General features: G+C 39.9%; 1 protein-coding gene across 1 annotated transcript in view; it reads left to right on the forward strand.

The window, feature by feature from the left end:
• Nucleotides 1-23,013, forward strand: part of LOC116509220 (formin-binding protein 1-like) — a 70,974-nt gene that overhangs the window by 7,628 nt on the left and 40,333 nt on the right. The window contains 2 exon segments of the mRNA XM_032218273.1: nucleotides 17,826-17,941; nucleotides 22,045-22,098. Of these exon segments, the coding sequence (XP_032074164.1) occupies nucleotides 17,826-17,941; nucleotides 22,045-22,098 (170 nt within the window).

The raw sequence follows: 23,013 nt of genomic DNA on the forward strand, positions 1-23,013 counted from the left end.
GTTGTTCTAAGAAGGAAAGGACGTCAGTTTTCGAGAGGCTATTAATGAGGAAAAATAATGACCATCGCAAAAGGTCATTCCAAAGCCTACGTAGATTTCCTCCAAGATGTGAGATGAATATGAGGGGCTCCTGAAATATATAAGAGGAGGGCCTGGCAGAAAATCAGATTTATATAGGAGGGGGAGCAGGATAAGGAGAAATGCAAGACTTTAAAGATCAACATCAGCAAGTTGAATTGTGGTTACATCCTTGTAAGAGCTAATGCCTTCATTTTACTTACATTGCTTCTGTGCATCTCTTGTTAACAAATAAGTTGCAGCCTTCTGGACCAGTTGTATTGCAGTAATCCAGATGATAAAATTTAGATATTTTTCACACACACACACACACACATCCTTTCAATCAAAATAACTCCAAGCTAAAACTGTTTCCAAGGAGAAGGTTATATCATTGTACGCAGGTAGTATCACATTTCCTACTTGGAGTGAGACGGAAGAGTTAGTAGAGGAAGAGGAGTAACAGAGTTAAGTGTCATCCATATAATAATGATCTAACCCCCCCCCCCTATCAACCACTGCAGTTATAACCTCCTAACAGTATCATGTATATACTAAAGAGCATAGGGTCGTGATGGCGAACCTTTGTCAGGGCACGTGAGGCCAGCTGACTTCGCCCTTTGAGGTGATTTTTCGCCCTCCGGAGGCTTCCTGAAGCCTCTGGAGTGCGAAAAACCAGGTCTACGGGCAAACCGGAAGTTTAGGAATGTACTTCCAGTTTGCTCATGGGGCCGGTTTTAGCCCTCCAGAGCGTTCAAGAGGCTTCCCTCCAGAGGACTAAAACTGGCCCTACAAGCAAACCGGAAGTCCGTTCCTGAATTTCCAGTTTGTCCGTAGGGCCGGGTTTTTACACTCCGGAGGCTTCAGGGAAGCTCCTGACTTACTTGACTTAGCTTGACTTAAGTCTTTAGCGTCGGTACGGCCTCGCCAATCCCTTCGCTGTAGAGTCGCATGCATCCCGAATCAACGGGATCCATGATTCTAGGCTGAGTACTACTTGAGCTCGCCGGGCCCAAGAGTTGACAGAGCCCCTTCTGTTGGAAAATGGTGGGCACCTCGAGAAGGCAGGGGTTGTCTTGATAATGAGAGGCTATATTTTGCGCGTCAATTATCCTTGCCCACCCAGGGAAGCTCCTGAAGCCTCCGGAGGGCCTCCGGGGGACGGGGGAGACGGTTTTCGCCCTCGCCAGGCTCCTATAAAGCCTCTGGAGCCTGGGGAGGGCGGAAAAAGCATGCCAAAAATGGGGGGGCGCTGGTCGTGCGTGCATGCATGCTGGGGTCATGCCGTAGCATTTATGGCATGACACCAGCGCTACCCCACCCCCCGCTTTTGGCACACGAGCGAAAAAAGGTTCGCCATCACTGGCATAGGGGATGCTTAGAGCCCTATGGAATCATTTAGCTGTGGTGGTTAGAATGCAGTATTGCAGACTAACTCTGCTCACATTGCCAGAGTTTGATTCCTTTGATCCTGAGCAGCTCAAGGTTGACAGGTCTTCCAACTCAGATTATTGGGGGCAACATGCTGACTCTGTAAACCACTTAAGAGTGCTGTAAAGCACTGTGAAGCGGTATATAAGTCTTAAGTGTTACTGCTATTGACCAGTGAACAAGGAACTCAATAAGCATCCTTAACGTCATCATCTAAGACTGATCACTATCAGTCTTAGCCGAGGTGGCGCAGTGGTTAGGGTGCAGTATTGCAGGCCACTTCAGCTGACTGTTATCTGCAGTTCAGCGATTCAAATCTCACCGGCTCAAGGTTGACTCAGCTTTCCATCCTTCCGAGGTGGGTGAAATGAGGACCCAGACTGTGGGAGCAATATGCTGACTCTGTAAACCTCTTAGAGAGGGCTGAAAGCCCTATGAAGCGGTATATAAGTCTAACTGCTATTGCTATTGCTAAATGTATCTTCAAGGCCCACTCTTTAATTATTCAGAAGGATATTATGACCGATGAAATTGAAAATCCACAGAACTAGGTGGGACATTGGCCCCTATCTAGTTCCTGACATCAAAGTGACCTGGGCTGTGTTAACCCAAAACAATGGCTTAGATCAAACTGAGGTTGATTTAGAAAATCCGCGAGCATATCTGTTGTATGGGATTATACTGTAAGAAGTAGAAGAGCATTATTAGCAGATAAAAGTATCATGGTGAGACCTAGATTAAGAATACTATTTATAGTGCTGCCAGTTATCCTGATTTTATTTATTAGATATATTCCTATAATACTGCAACTGAAAAGACTCTTAATGGCTTACATAAAATATAAAAAACCAATAAGAGCATTACTGGTATATATTTTGTTTCTTTGAAAAAGATAGCATAGTATCATACATGTCCATTAGATGCTTTCTATGTAGGCTTAAGGGATCAGTCTATTAAGGAAAAATACGATTTACTGTTAAATAGGTCTGGGAATCGTGAAATATGAGCTTTTGAATGCCTTAATTTAATTAAAATAAATATTTTGGAGAACTTCACTGAAGGGTGCTGTATAAGCTGAGACAGTCATTTTCGGGGGGGGGGGGGGGAATTCCATTGTAGTTTTTAGAATGACTTGCTATTAGTAAGTTAATTGGTATGTACATAGTAAGGTTATACTTCATTCTAATTCAGTGGTATCTTGTAAATAGTTTCTGTACTCAGCCTTTTGGATTATTTTCAGTTCTTCCAGCTGTATAATAGTTGTAAAAGGAGGATGAAATAATGGAAGCTGAGGGATTCCATCAAATATTGATTTTCTGACTGAAATAATTGTGAAATACAATTAGTTCTGTAATGTACAAAATCCTGACCCGTAGTTTTGTTCTGCTACAGAATATGTGTGAGCTACTGTCGGCGTGATTTCGACCTCGCGGTTTTCTCGCCGCAGTTTTGTCGGCGCGCATTTGTCGGTGAACCATTCAAAATTACAACAGTATTGAAGAATGCTAGTTTTGGCTGGTTTTCTTTTGGCAGCCCACCCACATTTAAAACCTTAGCATGTACTTCAATATCACCATCACCCTGCCTATGGGGCTGCATAATCCTGGCCTAATGACCACAATATATGACTACCAGAACTGCCATCATCAAGCAGTGTGGTCTTGTGATGTTTTGCCTGATGACTGCTTCACCGAGCAATGGAAATTCTACTCCCGGTTTGGTTGTTAAATGCGGACTACCTCTGTTTGTAAAAGCAAAATACAGCCAATATAATCATAGTACAAGTAGTAATCATTTAGCAACCTTTCACGGTTACAGCAGTGATGAAAAATTAGCTTTACAGCCAATCATCACATTTATGACCTTTGCAGGTCTGTAAAGAAAAGGAGAGCCGAATTCATCATAAGCGCACTAGTGGTTTCTCTTGGGGGGACCATTTTTGCTTAAGGTCTGACTTGCGGTTCACCGACATATGCGCGCCCGACAAATGCGCGCCCGACAAAACCGCGGCGACAACACGGCGATGTCAAAAGCGCGCCCACAACAGCGCGTCAACAAAGTTTTGTTCTGCTACAGAATATGTGTGAGTTACTGCATCATTTTTGGATATCGGCTAAGTCTGAAAACTTGGATATTTTCAGTCCCATAAATTACGCCACTTTTAAAAATACCCAAAGATTCACTTTGAGTATAGATAGTTCATAACTCTAAAACAAACACATTTTTTTCTTTTTGTGCAAAGAAATTAATTGTTTTTTTTTTACAAACATATTCCATACAATCTACCTACAATGAGTACCAAGCATTTCATTAAACTGATTGATACAGTGTTTGCTCCTTAGCATTTAAGCATATCAATTATTTGCTAAACAGGGAGGGGCTGTAAAATCAGTCTAGCATCGGTTGGGACTAAACAAATTTGCTTAATGAATGTTCCATTCTAGCCGCTAGTATGATTTTGAGCATTGCAGGATAAATTATTGCTAACTAAAGGCCCTCTTAACAACTTAAATTAATTAATTTAGAAATCAATACAATATTTGCAGAATCAGTTATTGCTTATATAAATAAGACATACAGGCTAACTCCTAATATTAAGTTGAGTAGTAATTTTCCCAGTTCCAGTGGTTAATAGAACATGGTCATGAAACATTGTTCAACTATTAGTGCATCAGTAGCTATAGAAATGAAAACATAAGAAGGACAGATACGATAATAACCTTGGAAACTTTGCCTGCCATCTCAGTATTGAATTCTGATATTTTTTCCAGTGGAGTCGAGGGAGGAGTCACGCATGGTTTAACGCAGCCTGATTGGTCCATTAGACTGAGAGAAAACTTCTTAGCCTTCTGCCTTTCCCATTGGCTCCCAGTTTCCTCTCAGTCTTATGGTCCTAGTACTGTGCGAATTGGCTCCTAGGTAGGAAACTTTAAATTACAGATAGGATTTCTATTCAATTCATTTTAATTCGATCTATTGGCTTTTCCAAATTTAGAAATTGTTGGTTGCGGCCAAACGGACAGTTCTTTGTCCCAAATGGTGAGGAAGGCCCCATGGGGCGTTCTCTGATTCTTCCTCTCTATAGGCCAGGTGTTCCGTACTGATCCCCAGGCTGTACGGGGGTGACGGGCTCCCACAGCAGGCGCCTTTGAGGCGCCTTTGCCGCTAGTGGCGCGCAAAAAGTTTTTCGGGCGACGAGAAACGGAGGAGACGCCAAGCGCATTGCGCGCGCAGATGCGGGCACCTCAGAACGTCTGTGAACTCTTTGAGCCTCGCTGAGACTGCCCGTATTTCTGTTCACATATCAAGGAATGACATTGTCTGGGTGGCCTTATGATTTTTTCTTAGCAGGATCATGTAGTTGGAAATAATGCAGTAGAATGTATTTCCTATAGAGATCACAGTGTTATTTTTTATGCCATCTTGCTGTGCATAAGAGGCCAACATAAAGATTCCAGAAGACCTGCAACCCAATCAGTGCTTCTTCATAGTTAAATCTAAATTATTATTTTGTAGTGCCGTGTTTCCCCGAAAAAATATTTTCTTTTGACCCCTGAAATAAGCGCTTGGCCTTATTTTGGGGATGGTCTTATTATTTTTGAGGTGCAGGAGGTGGCGAGTGTGGTCACCTCATGACTGCTGCTATGTTGCAATATTTTTAGGGAGGGCTTATTTTTGGCAGAGGGCTTATAGCAATAGCAGTTAGACTTATATACCGCTTCACAGGGCTTTCAGCCCTCTCTAAGCGGTTTACAGAGTCAGCATATTGCCCCCAACAACAATCCGGGTCCTCATTTTACCCACCTCGGAAGGATGGAAGGCTGAGTCAACCCTGAGCCGGTGAGATTTGAACAGCTGAAGCTGAAGTAGCCTGCAGTGCTGCATTTAACCACTGCGCCACCTTGGCTCTTATCTTCGCGCATGTGCTCAAAAGCCCAATTAGGCTTATTATCCAGGGAGGTCTTATTTTGGGGAAAACAGGGTATGGAAAGCCAGGTATTGTGATCCTAAATAAGAACAGAAAATACAACTGAAGACTAGTAGTAAGACCTTTTGAGTAGGATATGATAACATAAGGAAACGAAGGAGTTTTGTACTATAGAAATATGAGATTGTGGTTTCCATAAGCCAAGGTCTTTAGGAAGAAATGTCTGGTAGAAGGAAATAATGTGAGGAGTCCTTTGGTAGCTTTTTAGTTACCAAAGGGATAGAATGATTATTGATATTTTTGACGTTTGGTGTGGGACAAGACTCCTGAGAAGGATAATCAAGAAAACAAATTTTTAAACAAATCATCTGAGTTCCCACTTGAAGAACAAGTGACTGGACTGAAATGTTCATCAAATCAAATCTTTAATACGGGCATAGACCAGCATACAAAGGATAATATTTTGAACACAGTGTGCAAAGACTATATCTCTGGAGAAACCCTGAAAAAGTAGGAAAGAGGTAAGAGGATAACCAGCAACCAAGTGGATGGCTCAATCACAGGGGTGATGGGTGTAGTGCCGAGGTGGCGCAGTGGTTAGGGTGCAGTACTGCAGGCCACTTCAGCTGACTGCTATCTGCAGTTCAGCGGTTCAAATCTCACCGGCTCAAGGTTCACTCAGCCTTCCATCTTTCCGAGGTGGGTGAAATGAGGACCCAGACTGTGGGGGCCATATGCTGACTCTGTAAACCGCTTAGAGAGGGCTGAAAGCCCTATGAAGCGGTATATAAGTCTAACTGCTATTGCTATTGCTAGTGTTGGGAGACACAGGGAGGGAGGAACAGATGCTGGAGAAAATCTATGTATGTGATTGCTAATAGTTGATACCAACGTGACACCACATAATATTATTTTGGACCTAAATTAAGAGTACTGATGACAGCAATGGCAGGATGGTCTTGTCAAGACAGATACCGGTGCTATGAGCAAAGCTTCCAATCAGAGTATCCACTGACTACCTGGAAAGGCAGCCTTGGTGGTTTTAAAGAATTGTCCTAAAGAGTAGGAATTATTGAAAGAGACTTTGGAGATGTCATTGATATTGGATCCTGGGCAGGTCTTGCCGAATAACTTAGGAATGACACCTGAGTTAGAACTGGAATGGAGACTCATTTTTAGCTGTTAGCTGTTTTAGATGTTGAAGGTGAATTGGAAAATAACTTGGAGAGTGTCTGGTGTAATTTCCGCCTATAATTAGTGGATGTCAGCAGGACATTGAAAGTCTCTCTCCAACAGAGAGAGAGAGAGAGACAGAGAGACAGAGAGAAACAGAGAGACAGAGAGAGACACAGAGAGAGAGACACAGAGAGACAGACAGAGAGAGACAGAGACAGAGAGAGACAGAGAGAAACAGAGAGACAGAGAGAGAGACAGAGAGAGAGAGAGAGAGACAAAGAGAGAGAGAGACAGAGAGAGAGAAACAGAGAGAGAGAGAGGGAGACAGAGACAAAGAGAGAGAGAGAGACCGAGACAGAGAGAAACAGAGAGAGAAAGAGACAGAGAGAGGCAGAGACAGAGAGAGACAGAGAAAGAGAGACGGAGAGAAACAGAGAGAGAGAGACCGAGACAGAGAGAGACAGACAGAGAGAGACAGACAGAGAGAGAGAGACAGAGAGAGAGAGAGACAGAGAGAAACAGAGACATACAGAGAGAGAGAGACAGAGAGAGACAGAGAGGCAAAGAGAGAGAGAGAGACCGAGACAGAGAGAGACCGAGACAGAGAGAGACCGAGACAGAGAGAGACCAAGAGAGAGAGACCGAGACAGAGAGAGGCAGAGACAGAGAGAGACAGAGAGAAACAAAGAGACAGAGACACACAGAGAGAGAGAGACAAAGAGAGAGAGAGAGAGACCGAGACAGAGAGAGAGAGAGAGAGAGAGACAGAGAGAGGCAGAGACAGAGAGAGAGAAACAGAGAGACAGAGAGAGAGAGGCAGAGAGACAAAGAGAGAGAGAGAGAGACAGAGAGAGAGAGAGGCAGAGACAGAGAGAGACAGACAGAGACAGACAGAGAGACAGAGACAGAGAGAGACAGAGAGTCCTAAGTAGGGAAAGTCAGAATATGGGTAGGGGATTCCAGCCTCCAAAATGGGAATTGCAGGAGGAAAAACTCCTGCAGTGTGCAGGAAGATGTATTTATTTTATATTTGGCTCTGTAACTCTGTAGGGAATAAGGGAAACTGAGATGGTAGCCGGGGTTCACTGTGTTTTCTATACTGGCCTGAGCGGCCTTTCTAATTAGTCAGCCCATGTTTACTTTGATGCTACGTGCTGCTTGTAATATTGATAGTGGATAGGCTGTTGTGTGGTTGAGTGGATTAGAAGATTACAGTTTTGATAAGGCTTATGTGGATGGAATTTGACCATGACTTGGGGTGAAAGCAGGATGGGTTGAGGGAGATTAGGAAGTATGAGTGCCAAGGTTGCTATTCCAAGGCAAAGGTGATCAAAACAATTCTACCAATTTTCTGGCTACCATTCCTGGCTCCTGATGGTCAGGTATTTGGAGATTTTTTGGGGGGGGGAAGCAAGCTGCTTCTTTTAAATAACAGATTTATGATCACATTTGGTTGTGGATGAGCAGGTGGATCTGGAATGCCTTACTGAAGTCTGATTGGGACGGGGGCAGTGATTGTGTCTTTTCTGAGATCTCCCTGTCCAGAGCCAAGGGCAACAGTTGTCACTTGTGTGATAGATCTTGTCACTGATCTTATGTGATAGAGCCGAGGTGGCGCAGTGGTTAAATGCAGCACTGCAGGCTACTTCAGCTGACTGCAGTCCTGCAGTTCGGCTGTTCAAATCTCACCGGCTCAGGGTTGACTCAGCCTTCCATCCTTCCGAGGTGGGTAAAATGAGGACCCGGATTGTTGTTGGGGGCAATATGCTGATTCTGTAAACCGCTTAGAGAGGGCTGAAAGCCCTATGAAGCGGTATATAAGTCTAACTGCTATTGCTATTGCTATTACCTGAACCATAAATGGGCAGAAAATAAATTACACAGACAGGGATCTTGTTTATGACTAGGGATCCTACTTTTGTACTGAGAGGCTATGAATATCTACATGTTGTGAGTATTAAACTGTATCTACTACACATTCAACTCTGTCTCCAGCTCTTTGATCTTATCTTATGGTTTGGCGTTGAAGTTCCTTCAATCTTTGGCGAAGTAAATCTATATCTCATTGGATCAGGGCTGTGAACTATTCATTGAGTTTATAGCTTCTGTTGTAATCGTGGATTTATTGCAGGTAATCACTGCCTCCATACAGGTAAGTGGACATCCCTCAAACCATGTATTTTAGAGCAGTTATCCTGCTAACTGGATATGGAGGACCTGTTGGCATGGTCAGATAGTTTCATAGGCGCTTAGGTGCTTAGATCTGGCTTGCGGGGTTGCCCTGGAAACAATGAAGGACCGGCCCATGGTGCAAGCGAAAATGGAGCCCAGGAGGGCTGCACTGGCAGAGGGCTGCAGGATGCCATTACGGCTGAAAACGGAGCCCTGGGGGGTGCCGTGTGCCCCACTCGGCTCCGTTTTCACTGGCAGAGGACTAGCAAAACAAACTGAAAACAAAACAAAAGGAGAAATGTTTCCCCTTTTGCCTTTGAGCATCCAAGAGAAAGGGAAAGAGGAAATAAAAGAAAAAGAAGAGATGGGAAGAGAGTAAGGAAGGAAAAAGAAGGAAAGAGGGGAAGGGAGAAGAAAGAGGAAAGGAAAAAGGAAGGAAGGAAGGTCCTGCCTTAGCACTTGGCCGCTAGCAGCCCTGCTGCCTTTTCACAATCCCCTTGTCTCCTCCTCCTGACCTCTCCTGGTGGTCTTCCATCGTATCGCTGAGGATGCTTTGGTTACAAAGCCAGGTCTCCTTGCGTGGAAAAGGAGTGGGCCTCCCTGTGACCCATACACTTTGCCCTCCGGCACACACCATGAGCAACCTGTCCAAGGAGAGTGAGAACAGCAGGAGGAGGTAAGCGCAGATGGGCACCCCCTCAGGGCTGGGCTGACTATGAGGTCCCAGTGCCTTAGGAGCTTGAGGGCCAGGCTGGGTGCTTGCCCTCTGCTGCCTAGGGCTCTGGACAGCCTGCACTGCCATCTGGGGGTCCTCCACATGGCCTGAGAGGGGAAGCGAGGCAGACAAGGACAAGGTTTGGCACTCTCCCTGTTCTTGCTTTCCTCTGCTGTAGACAACAGATCCCCCCCAGCCCCGCCTGGACCACCAGAGGTACTCCTGACACAAGTGATGTCAAGATGACCACACCCTCCCGGTCCCCGAGATCAAACACAGCCCTGATGCGGCCCTCAATGAAATTGAGTTTGACACCCTTGCTCTAGATGTTCAGTGTATTCTCTAGGAAATACTTAATCCATCTCAGATTTTAGATGGGGTTTAAATTAATGTTACTTTCTCAACATTGACTATTATAGCAATGCTACCACTTTAAGCTTCATTATTACTCATTCTAATTAATTTTTGTTGTAACACTTAGTTTTAATGTTTTTGCATATTACTTCATATTTCATATAAGAATTAATGTTCTTAATAGACATTGAATTGAGAAGACCTTGATGCAGTGTGCTCATCCACAAAAGATCAAATGATCTTGTTCTAGCAATTGTTCCCCAGCTTATACTAATTTATAAAATAATTCTTAGACTAAATGAGATAATCCTGTATATGCTACTTGGAGCTATTCAAGTGTGATGCTTGATGCTTTCACAGTTTTTAATAATTTTTCATGAATTTCTTCGGTGAGCATATAGAAAGCATAATCCAGTATTTTTTTTTATTTTTCAGTATGAACATGTTGGTGATAGTAAGTAGTGAGCAGCGAGCTGTGGCACGATTGTAGCTTCTCCCGCATACTATAAATGCAATAAAAAGAGATCTCTTTTTTGTACGGACAAGTAGTTATATTTTATGCTTTTTCTGATATGTATATAATGCATCCTTGAACAAAGTTATTTTTATTTGGGTTTGTGCTGAACAGAAAAATTACATTAACTGTTTGCACCGATAGAATTAAATACAAAAAATTCAAGTATAGTAGTTGTTTGATGTAATTGGTGGTAGCTAATGTCATCGTAGTTGATTAAATATTAAATAGTGTGTCTGGTTTCAACATTATGCACGCTGGCATACTTCCACCTACGAAATAGATCTACTGTTTGAAATACGTGATCAATACAAAATTTGTGTAACATGGAAGGAAGTGCTACTTTTTAACTAGTTCTTCTCAAGTACAATATCCCAACAATTCCTAAAACACATTGGTTGCCAAATGTTGAATGTTGAATGTTTATTTTATTTATATGCTGCCCTTTTCCCCCGAAGGGGACTCAGGGCGGCTCACAACTCAACTAAGGGAGGGGGATACAGACAAAAAAATTAAAACAACGCGCAACAATACATAATTTAAAACACACAACAGTCATACCATTCGAGAAGGGGGTAGAAGCTTTTTAGCCCCAGGCCTGTCGGAATAGCCAGGTTTTAAGGGCTTTGCGGAAGGTCTGGAGGGTGGTGAGGATTCGAATCTCCATGGGGAGTTCGTTCCAGAGGGTCAGAGCGGCCACAGAGAAGGCTCTCCTCCAAGTAGTCGCCAGTCGACACTGGCCGGCGGATGGAATTCGGAGGAGGCCTAGTCTGTGGGATCTAATCGGTCTAGAGGAGGTAATTGGCAGCAGGCGGTCTCTCAAGTACCCAGGTCCAATACCATGAAGGGCTTTATAAGTGACGACTAGCGCCTTGAAGCGTATCCGGAGACCAATATGCAGCCAGTGCAGCTCGCGGAGGATAGGTGTTACGTGGGTGAACCGAGGTGCACCCATGATCGCTCGCGCGATGTCTGAGAACTTCCTCTGCATTTTGAAGGAAAGATTTTGAAAACTTTAGAATAAAACAGGACTGCAAAGCAGTATATTCATGAACATTAGAAATCTGGATATACTGTATTTGATTTCTTGAATATTCGGTGCCAACATTGGATATGGGAAACTATTAAAAACAGAGGGAAAACATTTTTTTTATTTGGAAAGATACTTCTAGGATTGGTAGGGTATTGTCATGTCCAAGCAGAGATCAGACTTTCAATGGGGTGAAAAAATGAGTGGTTATAATCATATAAGATTGGTTAAAATGCAGCTGAACAAATATAGTCATATATGTTTTATATGGTGGAGAGGATAACTGTACAAATATGTGAGCTATAATTGTTAACAATGCTAAAACAAGGTTTCCCTTTGTAACAACATATTACTTCACCTTCCACTATTAATTTTATTATGTCCTATTTTGTAAAATTAAATTGCATTCACCTGTCAGATGCAATGCTTCTAACACGAAGTGGCTGAAATGGCAAATTGAAACTGCCTGCCTGCATTCAGCATATTTAGCAGATAGCTTATTAAATGTCTTGAATGCTATGATGATAGCTGCAATTTTAAAATTCTCTTTCCTTGAAATATACATTTCAGCTAAACAGAGCTTAACGGTGATAGGAGTAAATGTTTTAATCATTGGCTAGGAGACTTCCTGCTCAGAGCAAACTATCTATCTCCAGACTACTTAAAATGGAGATACACTGTTTAGTTTTCCATTTGATCCTTACAATACTTTGATCCTTTTTTTTGGGGGGGGGGGGATAAATCGATAAGAAAAATATCCATTGTGTTGGGATCACCTGCTGATTACTGCACCGTCACATGTGTGTTGGTAACAATACAGAAATGCCTTTTTCAGACTATTGAAGTTTCCAAGTTTAGTTCATGGCATGGACTTTCTTGGTTTTTTTTCACGTACTAATCAGATGTGATTTAATTTATTAACTGTAATTGTATTTACATAGTACTGAGTGTGATTCAATTTATTAACTGTAACTTTATTTACATAATACTAGAAAGAAGAACAAATGACAGTCTTTAGCATGACTCTGATTTTTCCCTTTTCTTTCCCCCTTTGTTCATTTCTGACAAAGTATTTCCTTTATTTTTCTTTTGTATGCTTATTAGTGAAGACCAGTGGTGGGATTCAAATAATTTAACAACCGGTTCTCTGTCCTAATGACCAGGTGGGTAGGCGGGGCTTAGTGGTCATGTGACCGTGTGGGCGTGGCTAACTCAACATTACTCAGGTTGATTGGCGCTTCGCCTTAGCTGTGACAATGTAATAAGGGTTAACCAGAGAGGCAGTTTCTGTAAGCAGGGCAATAAAGATTAAGCTAGAAACAACACCAGAATGTTTCCTTCCTGCCTTCCTTACAGGATTAGCCCTTGTAAAGTGGGAGAAACCAAAATAAGATTTCTTCCAACAACCGATTCTCTGAACCTCTTAGAAAGTTAAGAACCGGTTCTCCCGAATAGGTACGAACTGGCTGAATCCCACCACTGGTGAAGACCTATCTTTCCACCCAAGTCCTTGGCAGGGGAGAGTGAGGCTCTTTATCGTGCCCTATTTTCTTTTAACTATTTTTATCCTTTATCGGTTTTATTGTAATTTTCTTTTTGGATTGTTGTGAACTACCAGAGTCATTGTCAATTGGTCCACGAGTTTTGCAGCAAATGTGATCACTATTGGCCTGGCACTGCAGATAAAAAAATCACAACTGTTTTATTATTTATTATTTATTTATTTTTTTAAAAAAACCAGTTTATTTATACATGTTTTTATATTTTATTTTATTTTATCAATTTCATATATACATTCACAATTATATGATCTCATAACTGTTATTAATAATATGTATTTATAACAATTTTTCCCTACAGTTGACAATATACTTGAAGATTGCTTTTTTAACATCCCATAGATCCATCTTATCTTACAACGGTCTATTTTAGCATATATATATATATATATGGTTTTTTTTAGCATATATATATGGTTTTGGTCATGATTTCCTCTTTTATTGTGTTTTTGATATTGATGGTAATTTTTTGGAACATGCCTTTGTGCAACATGGAATGAAAGGGTGTGGAGCAACATTTATTTTATTTCATCCGTGATTCAATTACACAATTTCCTATGAGATACAGCAGAAGCATTTACTGAGGTCATATTCTTTATGCTGCATACAGAAAGAAGCAACAGGTAGTTAAGTTAAATTGTTATGTGTCTATGCTATGTAATCATTTTCTGTGTGATACAGATCTCTTCTCTTTTTTTTTTTTGCTGAATAACAACTTTATAAGCATCATATGTAAACCTTATTTTGAAGGAAAGGTAAGAAATCCAATGAATGATTCACTTTTAGATTTTAATTAAGACAGCAGTATTAGTTCTCTTAGCATAAATAAATACCTTTAAAATCTAGTAACCAAAAGGGTTCTGTAGTCCCAATTTTTGTCAACTTTTTCTTTTGATTGCAAGATTGGAATCAGGTTAAAACTTCATATTACCTTTTCCTTTTCAAGAAAAAAATAAATAAAATTTGGCGAAAACGGGACGAATGAAGGGTTTGGGAGACCTGTAGAGTGCTCCTACGGGCTGACGGAGGGCAAAAACAGGACACGTGGGAGGGTTCGGGAGACCAAAAACGGACCCGTTTTTGGCAAAAACAGGATGCGCCGAGGGTTTGGGAGGCCTGCAGATGGGGAGGGCAAAAATGGGAGACATGGGGGGTTCAGGAGGACACGCCAAGGGTTCGGGAGGCCTGCAGAGTACTCCTGAGGACCAGGGAGGGCAAAAACCGGACCCACAGAGGCCAAAAACTATTTTTTTTCTTGTTTTCCTCTTCGAAATCTAGGTGCGTCTTATACGCTGGTGCATTTTATAGTCTGGAAAATACGGTATATATAATAATATTCAAGTTACAGATCAATTTCCTTAGAAAATTCAGCTTATCCACTAGAAAGCTTATACCGTTCAATCGTTAAATGATATCATAGAATTACTTCATTGTAGTTTGGATCTAGGTTATTTGTTTAGATGTTGGGAAAGGTTTTGATTTGATTTCTTGGACATATGATTTATTCAGCCCTTAGATCATTAGTGATTAGCAAAAATATTTTTTTAATTTTTATTTTATAGTAAATGTTAAAGATGCTTTCTTTTTTAAAAAAATACAGTATTGTCTTAAAAGCTTTTGTTTTTATTATTTAGAAATTTTAAAAATATTAATGATAAAACCAAGACATTAATGTAGTGTACATAATGATTTGTGTTTCATAACTATGTCCAAATCTCTTATCTTCTTTTGTAATTCATTCATAATTTGATTAAATCAGACTTGGTAGCATTGAGTCTTAGTTACAGATTTTTAGGTTGTGTTTTGATTCTTTTATTTATCATAGTATAAAGGTTCCTAAAAAGTCTTCTTCAATGATACATTTGAACCGTTGATATTTGCAATAAAGGAACAAATTCTAGACAGCTTGTATGGAACTACTTTTTGGGAAGATGGATGGAAATGAGATGACTTTGAAGGTTGATATTGTAAGAAGCCAACCTATTTTTAATTTTTTCACATTCAGAAATTGGTTCATTGGGTTTATGCTTATTCTATTGCTATTCTTTAAATTCATAGGCTATCAATCTGACTTTAACTGATTGATTTGATTGATTGATTGATTGATTTAATTTGTATGCCGCCCACTCACAAAGAGACTCAGGGCAGCTTACAGTAAAAAAAGGGGGAGGGAAGGACATACAAAACAAGACAACATTAAAAGATCACAACATTCACAACTGATGGTGGGGCTGGACAACTTCAACAGCCCCAGGCCTGCCGGAATAGCCAGGTCTTGGTCGCTTTGCGGAAGGCCGGAAGGGTAGTAAGGGTCCGGATCTCCACGGGGAGATCGTTCCATAGGGCCGGAGCAGCAACAGAGAAGGACCTCCCCGGGGAGTCGCCAGCCGACACGGCAGATGGAATCCGGAGGAAGCCTAATCTGTGCGATCTTATAGGCCTCAGGGAGGTAATTGGCAGGAGGCGGTCTCTCAAGTAGCCAGGTCCGATACGATGTAGGGCTGATGCTTTAAGTGAGCAGTGCATATATTCTTCTTGCTATATCCCCAATATCTTGATTTTATCAAAGCAAAAATTATGACCCACTTAAGTACAAGGAGTAGACAAAATAATTATTGTACAAAATTAGAGAGAGCACTTGCAGAGATTTCCAGCAAGGAACTGTTGATAAGTGCTACACATCAGCATTTGAATTAGTTTCTTTATTTGTCACAGAGGGACAAGAAAGGGGATATTTCACAATTTTGACCACATTTTCTAGAGGTTTTTCCCCAGGCCATCTTTCCTAGCTGTCTGTTTTACTGGCCAGCTGTACTTCCGGCCTTCTTTCATATTATATCTGATTTGTTTATATGATCGTGTGTATATTTTTATTTGTGTTAAATTACAGTATGGATTTGATATTATTATTTTTGCTACGTAGTATCATATTATTGCTATTGTTAATATTGGTTTAATAAAGTGGCCAGTTCAACTGCTCTCCTTTCAGAATTAATGTTAACCCTTTTGATTCTGCTATCCAATTTACATATGGAAAGTTAGATTTAATTAAGTAAATTACATGGAAATACATTTTCTGCAAAAGAGTGCATTGTATTTGAGTTCAGAATATCTTAAAAAATTATCTTGTTCATCAGAATTTTCTTTAAAGAGAGAAAAAATGTTGTTGTTATTATTGTTTGGTTAATCTTTGGTGAGATTCACAGCCTTTGGGGTTGGTTGGTAGCTCAACAGCTCGAGTCCTAACCAAGGACCTAGGAACTATTAAGGTAACATAGGAGGATATTATTATTATTATTATTATACAATTGTATCACAGCGGCCAGTTGTTTCACCGGATTTGGCATTGATTACTAGTCGGGCCCCACCCAGGGGCCTAGGACGTCATAATGTATTTTCGTAATATGCGTGCAGATCCAAGAAGTGCAGCTTTTTGCATTTGACTGATGGTGATTTTGTCAATTTTTAACTGTTTTAAATGTAATTCCAGTGCTTTTGGAATAGCACCGAGTGTGCCAATTACCACTGGAATTACCACTGCTGGTTTGTGCTATAATAGTTGAATTTTGATTTTTAAGTCCTGGTATTTCGCGATTTTTTCATGTTCCTTCTTGTCGACCCTGCTATCACCTGGTATTGCAATGTATATGATTGTAACCTTATTTTTCTCAACCAGTGTGATGTCTGGTGTATTATGTGCCAGTATTTTGTCCGTTTGTATTATTACTATTATTATTATTATTATCATCATCATCTTCATCATCATTATTCTTATTATTATTATATAATTGTATCACAGCGGCCAGTTGTTTCGCCGGATTTGGCATTGGTTACTGGTCGGGCCCCACCCAGGAGCCTAGGACGTCGTAACGTATTTTCGTAATATGTGTGCAGATCCAAGCAGTGCGGCTTTTTGCATTTGACTGATGGTGATTTTGTCAATTTTTAACTGTTTTAAATGTAATTCCAGTGCTTTTGGAATAGCACCCAGTGTGCCAATTACCACTGGAATTACCACTGCTGGTTTGTGCCATAGTCGTTGAATTTCAATTTTTAAGTCCTGGTATTTTGCGATTTTTTCATGTTCCTTCTCAGCGACCCTGCTATCACCTGGTATTGCGATGTCTATGATTGTGACCTTACTTTTCTCAACCAGTGTGATGTCTGGTGTATTATGTGCCAGTATTTTGTCTGTTTGTATGCGAAAATCCCACAAGATCTTGACCATCTGATTTTCGATGACTTTTTCAGGCTGATGTTCCCACCAGTTTGTTGCTGTTTTAATGTTATAATTTTTGCACAAATTCCAGTGGATCATTTGTGCTACTGAATTGTGCCGCAATTTATAATCAGTCTGCGTGATTTTTTTACAGCAGCTGAGTATGTGATCAACAGTTTCATCAGCTTCTTTGCAAGTCTGCATTTGGCATCATCAGAGGATTTTTCGATTTTGGCCTTAATGGCATTTGTGCGGATGGCTTGTTCTTGCGCAGCCAGGATTAGTGACTCTGTTTCTTTCTTTAATGTACCTGTTGTTAACCATAACCAAGTTTGTTCACTGTCCACTTTATCTTTTATTTTTTCCAGAAATTGGCCATGCAGTGCTTTGTTCTGCCAACTCTCCATTCTTGATTTTATCACATCTTTTCTGTACTCTTGTTTCGTCTGTTGGGCCTTCAGTAGTTTTTTGTTCTTTACTTCAATTAATAGATGTTCTTGACTTTCTTTTAAATAATCAGCCAGTGCATGTTTTGCTGAATTCTTTTTTTAATAAGTGTATTTTTATGTGTTTTATCTTGTTTATAGTATATGAAAAAAGAGCATTTATTGAATTTTTTCCCCCATTGGCATAATGACTTTTTCTCTCTTTTCCCTCTCACATTTTACAGGATCAATTTGATAATTTAGACAAGCACACACAGTGGGGCATTGATTTCCTGGAAAGATATGCAAAATTTGTTAAAGAAAGGATAGAGATTGAACAGAATTATGCGAAGCAACTGAGGTAAGTTATTTGTAAAATTCTTATATCTTAAATTTAGATGTTAGCTGAAAATCATTGCCCAAATATTGTAATCTTGGAAGATTAAATGTATTTTAGCCATGCAGTAAAAGCCAATGTTTTTCTATTCTTTTCAAATTAGGTGCTACCTTCTGTAAATATCTACCTTGATTCCTTCCACTTTAATTCCGTCCACTTTAGCACAAGTAAAGACATGTTTTTAGTTCAGATATGCAAGCAAAAGCTTGTATAACAAATGGCATAAGGTATTTTGCAGAGGCCAGAACGAAATAGGTTCTTTTAATCCAAAGGCACCTAAAACAGTAGCTTTTTAACTCATGATTGATGACTGCTGTTACTCATTTGCTCTGTTTTAAACATCACATGGTTTTGCACTTTTTTCCATAGAGAAGGTTAGGGTTGTAGAGATCTGAATTAAAATATAATCGTTCATATTCAGTCCTTTTATGCTGCTTTTCGTGGCTTTACAGTATGTGGTGAAAAAAAAGAAGGCTTCAATTTCTTAGGATTTCCTCTGTTATTTTTCATTGGATTATATTTTTCTAACCTTGATAGAATACTGTAATAAAGGGAATTAGTGATAGTTTTTTTTTACTATGATAGGAAGTTGAAAATATTGGAAGTTGTAAACATGTTCATTGGAATTTAGCAACAGAATATTGTGCAAATGAATTCATATTCTAAAGAGATTCATACTGAAAAAGTTAATTGCTCCCAGAATGAAATGATTTTTCCATAAAACTGCAAATTGTCAACAATAGTACTAAGTGCTTTTCTCTAAATATTCCAGAGAAAGAAACTTTTAAAAATGGTATTCTGTCTTTGGTTACTGTGTACCACTAAGGTATGCAAAATATTTCAATTTAAACCATTTTGAATTCAGATCATTTTAAACCCATTTAAAACATGTTCAGAAATGTTTTGAGTTGGAAGTAAAATTGTTATGAGTGCAAAATCATTTCCAAAATGCCTAAAACTAACCTTTTGCAAAGTTTCATACTCAAAATGGCTTAAAATGAAATGTTTTGCATATCTCCTCTATCTGCTTACGGACTACTAATATTTTACTTACCTGTGCAACTTGATTAAAATGCAATATAATAATAAAAGTGTGTTGAAATAGAAGACCAGTATAAGTAATCTGCATTTGCAAAAGTTATAGCCTAAACTTTTTGCCACCACTTCTCCCCTTAGTGTAATCTTAATGTACACGCCTTGCCTAAAAACCCAGCTACCAAATGAACACAAATGAACAATGCTTTTAAATGTATTTCTGTTCTGATTAGTAACTAATAAAATTCTACTCCTGCTCTGTTCTGTTCTGCTCTATGCCACTCTCCCCTCTCTCTTCCCTCCCCTCTGCCACGCTACTTTCTATTCTCCTGTTCTGTTCTACGTCACGTCACGCCATGCCATGCCACTCTCTATTCTCAATGAAAGCAAAATAAATAAACTTTGGGAAAGGTGAATGTCAGCACTCCTTCATTGGATAATCAGGAAAGAAAACCACAAGACTCCATTGATAGAAATCAAGTGTACTTTTACTAATTATAAATGAACAGAAGCGTAGCAAAGCGAAGACTGATTATTTAGGCGCGAAAGCAAATGATATATAGAATAACCCATTCCCCACCCCTTGGCATCCCAGTCACAGTCCAATCATAATTCTCCCAAATGTCAGGTGCGAGATAACTTCGAAAGGCATCACCAAGATGGAATGTCGGTGCCATTGGCCTTGGCGGGAAACCTCCTCCGCATGCGCAGTAAGACAGGCAGCAGAAATTCCAGAATCTTCCTCCAGCACAATCAGTAGTCCCCTCCCAAATACCATGCCCCCCCTCCCCGTTTCAATGGCAGCCGAAGCAGCAGCAAAGCAGAGGCTGACAGTGAATTTATTTTAACAATAAAGCTAAAAGGTTCTTCACACCTCCACTGGACTATCTGCACCTCCCCAAGGGAAGTATAACTCACCGTCTGGGAAACCCTGAGTTATATTATTCTACTATCCTCAAAACAGTGGTGCCAAAGCAACACTATGGAAAAGATTATGAGAAATGAATGACATCTTGTAAGTACTCTATAAAATGTGGGTGAATTATCTGTGGCAGCTCTCCATTAAGGGCTCCTGTGAAAGAAGTCCACGAATTCCTCATCGCCCTAAGAATTTTTTGACATGTGTTTAATATTATACAAGACTCTTCCAGGCATTAACAAAGTCAATATATAGCAAAGTGTGCGCACCCATATACACAATATATATATACAATATATCTCAAAGGCATAGATGGAAAATGTTCATCAACATTTTCCCATGGCCTTTTGCAGTATGTAGAATGTGTACAACATCTGTTAACCATTTTATATCAGGCATCCTTCCATGATTCCCCTTTGTGAGAAAAGTTTCTTACTTGTCATCAGCGTTTCTTAATTTTGAATAATTCATTAAATCCCCTCTGCTAACTTCCCCACTTTCATTTGCTACTGATGAAGTGTGAATATTGTAGTGTTTAAGTGCCAGGTAATTTTCTTATATCTAAAAAACGAGAGCAGGGTTAAATTTAAATTTAGTCCAAGGAAGAATGATTTATTTTATGTTCTTAGTATATCACTTGAGGAAATGAAATAGATTTCCTGCTGTGAAATGTGAAACATATACCATTATTCCTTTGTGGGGATATTTATGAGCAGTTTGGAAACTTGAGGCCACTGGAATCTTTGGAATTTCTGCTGTATTCTTTTAATGTCAGTCTTTTGCTGCTGCTATTCTTTATCATCTTCTGGAAAATGGCTTGTTTTGGCTGAAAAAAGGCCATATCATTACCTCTCTGGGAAAAGACATTAAAAAACGCTGCTGAATTTGTAATTATAAACTAATTGGTCAGTCTGTGCATAGAAAATTCTGCTTTTTCTTTTGGCTTCGTTGTAGCATTGTGACCTTACACAGAAAGAAAATACAACAGATTGGTTCTGATCTAATATAGGTAGTCCTTGTGTGTTACGACAGCAATTGGAACTGGAATTTTAGTTGCTAAGCGAAGTGGTTGTAAAACAGGACATCATGTGATCACATTGCTTAACAATAGCAGTTCCTGTTGCCATAAATTTAAAAAAGGACCACGTGGGTCATTAAGTGAGGACATCATGTGATTGCAACATGGAACAATTATGAGAATCCAGAAGCATTTGGTTAGGTCACTGAAACTGTCCCGGGCCAGTACGTGGTTGCAAATGGCAATCATGTGCCTGGGACCAGAGGTGGATTCCGACCAGTTTGCACCTATTCGGTAGAACCGGTTCGTCAAATCTACCGAACCGGTTAGAAGAGGTTCCACCAGTGGACCCGGAAAGCAGGCCACACCTACAGAAGAGATTCCAAAATTTTTGGAAACCCACCACTGGTCCTTGGATATGATTATTCTACACTATCATGCTCATATTTATAAAACTCAGTGCCTCTGTGAAAGGTAAGGATGACTACTGCGTTTGTGGTGCAATCAGAACATTGCATGTGTTGAAGTTGTTTTAACGCAAACCAAAGATGCCTTTAAAAAAGAAGTTTACATCATATTTTTATGCATGCCAGTGCTGTGTCTGAGGTAATTTAAGGTGGTTCTGACAAGTGTCGTCGGCATCTTCATATCCGGTCACATGGGCGTCAAGCCACTCCCATCCGGTCACATGGGCGGCAAGCCACTCCCAAAAAAGAGGCCACACCCACAGAGTAGGTTCGAACAATTTTTGAAACCCACCACTGCCTGGGACCCTCCAACTTTGTAATTGTGAGCCATTTGCCAAGTGCCCAAACAATGTTCATGTGATCTTGGAGATGTGTGTTGGCCACAACTTTATAACTTTGGACTGTCATTGAATGAGAGGTTACTAAGTGAGGACTGCCTGCAATTACTCAACAGTACAATAATTTCTACTTCTTTTATATAATTTGTTTATTTTAAGCAATGTAGTTTACACTATATAAATAATGTATGTAATTAATCTTAACTAGTAGTCATATTTTTCTGACTGAGATGGATTATTAAGCTCACCTTGCCCTTTTTAAAAATCCATCTCTCTCTTTCTCTTAACAGAAGTCTGGTGAAGAAATACTGTCCTAAACGTTCATCCAAAGATGAAGAGCCCAGGTAGCATGAATATGAAATATATATGGATCTTGGTTTAATCCCATTATCAGAGTGTTGGGATTTAAATGTTTAAGCCAAGTACATTTTTCATAGGATGCAATTATATATTTAAAAAGCATTATTTTATAATAAAGTAAAGATATCTGGATTAATGTGATCTCCAAATTGTGTTGTGTTCAAGACCTGATGACTTGAAAAAAGCAGCATAAGTTTATGAGGTATATATATATATTTTTGAAATATTTTTTTATTGTTTGAAATAAACAAAAACACAAAAAAAGAATCATCCTTCATTACATCCTGTCGAAAGCGTGTCGATTGGTTACAAGCAGTTTTCGTGCGTTTATATCATAATTATTACATATATTTCCTTCCCGTTGAATAGTACATTTTACATCAAAAATCTTCATGTATTTTACTATCAATACACCGCCATTCTCATTTAACTGAAATTATTTAAACGTGCTTTTATCTGATATCATTTGCATTCAAAAACACAACCACCCACTGGCATTCATTGACAATCCAACAAATATGAGGTATATTTTTAAGAAGCATTGTCTGTCTTCTTCCTTTCCTTACATTTTTTCTCCATTCTTTTCCTCCATTCAGTTCTAAACCTCCCAACATTAATATCAGAATAATGTAACATATTTGACCTAACCCAAGTGTCCAAAAAGGATGCGGTGGCTCAGTGGCTAAGACACTGACCTTATCAATCAGAAAGGTCGGCAGTTTGAATCCCTAGTGCCGCATAACGGAGTGAGCTCCCATTACTTGTCCCAGCTTCTGCCAACCTAGCAGTTTGGAAGCACGTAAAAATGCAAGTAGAAAAATAGGAAACCACCTTTGGTGGGAAGGTAACAGCGTTCCATGCGCCTTCGGCATTTTATTATGCTGGCCACATGACCATAG

The sequence above is a fragment of the Thamnophis elegans genome, chromosome 5, assembly GCF_009769535.1.
Source record: "Thamnophis elegans isolate rThaEle1 chromosome 5, rThaEle1.pri, whole genome shotgun sequence".
NCBI classification, from domain to species: Eukaryota; Metazoa; Chordata; class Lepidosauria; order Squamata; family Colubridae; genus Thamnophis; species Thamnophis elegans.